General features: G+C 43.2%; 1 protein-coding gene across 2 annotated transcripts; it reads right to left on the reverse strand.

Annotated features, from left to right (window-relative positions):
* Window positions 1-328: 328 nt before the first annotated feature.
* On the reverse strand, window positions 329-3,774 carry LOC109736110 (uncharacterized). 2 transcript variants are annotated; one of them, XM_020295329.4, is made up of 10 exons: window positions 3,065-3,771; window positions 2,778-2,954; window positions 1,743-1,850; window positions 1,618-1,653; window positions 1,426-1,521; window positions 1,252-1,338; window positions 1,031-1,144; window positions 888-920; window positions 737-787; window positions 329-651 (listed from the first exon to the last, which is right to left on the reverse strand). In XM_020295329.4, exons 1-10 carry the CDS (start codon window positions 3,680-3,682, stop codon window positions 556-558), a joined length of 1,416 nt encoding a protein of 471 aa, XP_020150918.1. In that variant the 5' UTR covers window positions 3,683-3,771; the 3' UTR covers window positions 329-555. The 2 variants fall into 2 exon arrangements, with proteins under 2 accessions (XP_020150918.1, XP_040241948.1); XM_040386014.3 differs by lacking the exon at window positions 737-787 and having other exon boundaries at window positions 3,065-3,774.
* Window positions 3,775-4,320: the final 546 nt, after the last annotated feature.

A 4,320-nucleotide genomic window follows, 5' to 3' on the forward strand; every position in this document is an offset into this window, starting at 1 on the left:
TGGAAAGCAGTCAAATGTTTTGACTTTATGTGAATGGGAAGTTCACACCTGTTGGTAATTGCCCGCGCGGGACTAACCCCCCTCTCTTAATAATGCATAAGTCTGGTCAGATTATCAGTGACTGGAAAAGTGTTTTGCTACTGTGTTGAGCAAATTCGCATATCTGTATTTTTTAGACCGCAAATAAGCACATTTCTTCAGAAAATCAACTTGTATGTGCTAGCATCTATACGCACTTGTGAGAGAAATAAGAATTTTTCAAAACTAAAAACCGTCTTTTCTTTAGAATAGAGCCGGTACACCTAAACAAACCGCATGCCACAATTCCTTACAAACCAAATCAATTGTATTTATCAGGCTGAATGTAGGGACACAGTTTAAGTTGGGTAAAACTACGATCAATTTGCGACAAGGATACACACTTAAATCACATGCACATACAGTCAGATACGTAGGGGTTTAACCATACAATTTAGTCTCTGAAACTGATTGCAAAGACCACTACGGCCGCCAGCAACACACACAACTACGCTGGTGTTTCAAAAAAAAAAAAGACTATGTTGTTATCTTGGATTTGGGAATCAATCCTATGATTTCTGCAATCTTGAGCTTCTTCCTGGCGTAATGCACATACCTCCTTGGCAGATCACACTGAAATAGGAAAGAATGAGCTATTACATACAGAACCTGCAAGGGGACACAATATTGCCTCCCAATATCTATACAACATATATACCTTGAAACTAAATTCCTGCGAAATTAACACACGCGCTATCCACTCTGGAACCTATATATAAACATACACACGAAGGAGAGACATCAGATGTGAGGATATGGTCTACATAATGGATTACAATGTATGCGAGACCACACCACAGTGTACTTACTTCCTCGCTGATGCCCTCCGTGCACCGTCGAAACTACAAGGAGAGGTGATCAAAGCAATTTGCATCGTAAGAGATAAACTAATTAACCAATAATGAAACAGCAAATAGAAAGTCTGTGAATGGAAAAGAAAAGAAAAACTTACTTCTTCCTCCAATCCCAACGAGACAGGGTGACTCAGCTCGTGCTCCAAATCACGTTTGCGTAATGGAAACGGGTTCTCCTTATACACATGCTCCATAGCATCTCTGAAAGACATCTATACATTGTCCAACGAAGAAGAAAACAACATCAAGGTTAAAAGGCACTGACAGATCCGACCAATAAAATGACATTGTTCTTAGTTATGATGTACAAAATGCTGACCTGCTGCCGATTGACCAGCTTCCAAATCTCAAAAAACACAGAGTCAAGATCTTTCACGAACGCGAGATATCTGCTCGTAGTATACTCCTTAATTTAATCAAAAGACCACAATTGTCAAACACAACCATAACCAGAGCTTGCAATCTAAATAAGCAAGGGACAGATGAACCATACCCGGAAACCATAATATGCTAGCCTCAGAGGAATGTTTTCGAACCTAGTAGCAATCCTAACTGCTTGGCGCCAAGCTTTTGCACGCAATTCATGCCACTAAATAGTAGGACAGACAAGTTATTGTGATGCTACTATGCGCATATAGAGACTAGTTGTCATTACATTGTTTTGAGAGGTCGTATAGGTGTGTACCTCCATATAGCCTTTAAGCGCATGTTCTTCAATCCACTGTCAAGACCAAATGGTTGTTAGTCCCAAAAATTTTTTTACTGAGCAGAGTTTTAAACTTGAGCAACCGATAGTTACACCATGCATACCTTAAGATCCTTCACAATCGTTTCCCAGTACAGCAGATAATCTCTATCAGTTTCAGGGGTGCTATAAAACTCTCGGTATTTATTCCAACTTTCATACTCAACGCCCCCCTGCACCAAGAAAAGAAGGGAAGCAACATATTACTGCTGCCGTGAGAATAACATGCAGCGGACATAAGGGCGTGGAATGATGCTCTTAGGATTGTGTGTGCGGCTATTACTGATTCAAGTAGTTGCACACTTCAAGAAATTTTGAGTACTTGCGCTCTCGAAGAAATTCCAAAAAAAAAAAGAAGAAACACACATGGTACTGGAACATGTCAAAAAATATGGGCACTCGAGAAATCAGGCAAAAAACCTGATTACAAATACAAAAGAAGGGATGGCACGCATATTTTGGGAGCATGGACCTCTTGGTTTCTTTTTACAGAAAAAGAACAAGCTTGCTCCTTGCAAAAAATGCATCAGTATATGAAACTCTATATGTTTTTAATTGATGAAAAGCCATGCACCAACAACTCTCGGGGAAGAAGGTATTCTTCTTGTACGGTGCACACATTCTGAGATCTTACACGATTTATCAGAATCACACATATTTTAAACTGTGCTTAATCTCGGAAGGAAGGGACATCCATAGCTTTATTTTTGCATTTCGCCAAGAACCTCAGGCCCCTAACAGCAAGTGATATCCTAAACAGTGATCAGACTAGCCAAGATGCATCCAGTGGTAGGCAGTTTCAGAAAATTAGTGGTCCTGATGATTTGAGGGTGAAACAACAACCAGACACTTTGACTATTGGCGCCCCGGAAAAAACAAGATAGAGAGAATCTCGGGGGTTGCTAGCTCGCATAAAGCCATGCTAAAAAGAAATAAGGAAATGCATTGATATTGCCTCAAGTGTTCATATATACTACCAAAGGACAGATTAAGCAAGTAATTGCTGCCACCCATTCAAAGGTAAAGAGAAGAAGAAATGTAGATGCATTACTGAGCTGAAAGTCTTATATTTGTTTACAGAGGAGTACAAACATACTTACTTCATTACAAGGGACTAGCCGCTGATAGTCGCTCAAGGTCGCGGGTGAAGAGGTGCCCAAGTCAAACCACCAGCCCAAGGCTTCATCTTCCAGGTAAAGACGGTGGTTGTCCAAGGGAAGGTCTGGAGGGTACTGGGAGTCGAATGCAGCATCGTCGATAGGCACTCCTTTGAGCAACTAGGTACACAGAAGGACAGATGAGTAAGGTATATATATGACTGCAGGTAGATACATTAGATTGACAGGCATGCAGGAGGAGCATTGGATTGAAAATGAGAGAGACTAACCATGCAAGCTTTGAGGCGATATCGTGCGTACTTGTGACTGAGCCTGTTGGCCTCGTCTTCATCCAATATATCCTCGGTGTCAACTTCATGTACTATGTGAGACCTGAGCCGTGCATCGTCTGCCTGGAATTCCTCCTCGGGGATATCATCCATCAGTGAGGAGGACGAATCAACTTGTCCTGAATCTCCATCTCGTCCATGGACATCCTCTGGTCGGCTCAAGAACTTGTGGACTTGGTACTCTACCAGAGCAGCCCGCAGCTGGTCATCATAGAAATAAGGACGAACGAGGGCTTCGAAAGTTTCAGCAGAAGGGAGATCTGGGCCTTCGTCGTCGGCGTAGGCTGGTAGAGGCAGCACGGCGATTCGCGAGGCGAGCATCTCATGGTACCTGGACTCGTACTTGCGAGCCGGCCGGGTGTACGACGGCTGGGCGAGGGATTCCGGCGCCCGCGCGCCGGAACTCGTGCTGCTGCTGCTGCTCCCATCCGATTCGACAAGGGATCCAGACAAGGATGCGCCATCTTCACCACGGCGCCTGCGGGAGGATCCTTCGGGAGGAGACCTCCTACGGCGGGGGCGCTTCTTCTGCGGCATCGGCACCAGATCGGCGGTCATACGGGGTGGGATCGTGGTGACGGCGAAGGGAAAGGGGATCGCGATTCGGCGCTAGGGTTTCGTGTTTTTTTAGGGATCGTGTGGAGGAGGACTCTGCTGACCGAGCGAGACTGTGCTGCAATTTAGGGGAGGCCATGGAGGAGGCATGGACTATCTTAGCCTTTCCCCAGGCTGGGCTTAAAGAAGAAATCAGGCCCGTTTCGCTTCCGTTATTCATTCCATTTGGTTTGATTTTTTTACCGCTCAAAAGAAAATTTGGTTTGATTTTTCATTTTTGTTGACAAATTCCATTCGTCTTGATTAGAAATCTACCCTACTCCGGCGACTCCACATCGCCGTTGAGATTTTCTACAAACTCCGGCCATTTTATCTTCGTTTCTTTCTTTGTTTTTCTAAGGTCGTCTGTGTTTCTTTATTGGTTTTCTCGAGGGTTTTTGTTTTCCTTTTTTTAGATACGTGACTACCTTTTTCCAATGCACGTTCTACATTTCTCGCATACACATGAAACATTTTTGTATACCTGATGTACATCTTTTAAAATACCTTTTTTGAACACTTTTCTTAACACATGTTAAACACTTTTCAAATACATGTTGACCATTTTATTGAATGATATGAGATTTCATTTTAGCCGTGCA

The sequence above is a fragment of the Aegilops tauschii genome, chromosome 3, assembly GCF_002575655.3.
Source record: "Aegilops tauschii subsp. strangulata cultivar AL8/78 chromosome 3, Aet v6.0, whole genome shotgun sequence".
In the NCBI taxonomy this organism is placed as follows: domain Eukaryota; kingdom Viridiplantae; phylum Streptophyta; class Magnoliopsida; order Poales; family Poaceae; genus Aegilops; species Aegilops tauschii.

Excerpts from the sequence above, each read along its gene's own strand:
- LOC109736110 (XM_020295329.4), bottom strand. The coding sequence starts at position 3,682 with ATGACCGCCGATCTGGTGCCGATGCCGCAGAAGAAGCGCCCCCGCCGT. Across the intron at positions 1,339-1,425 it reads TAGCATATTATGGTTTCCGG|GAGTATACTACGAGCAGATA; the intron begins GTATGGTTCATC and ends GATTAAATTAAG. Across the intron at positions 921-1,030 it reads CGTTGGGATTGGAGGAAGAA|TTTCGACGGTGCACGGAGGG; the intron begins GTAAGTTTTTCT and ends CTCTCCTTGTAG.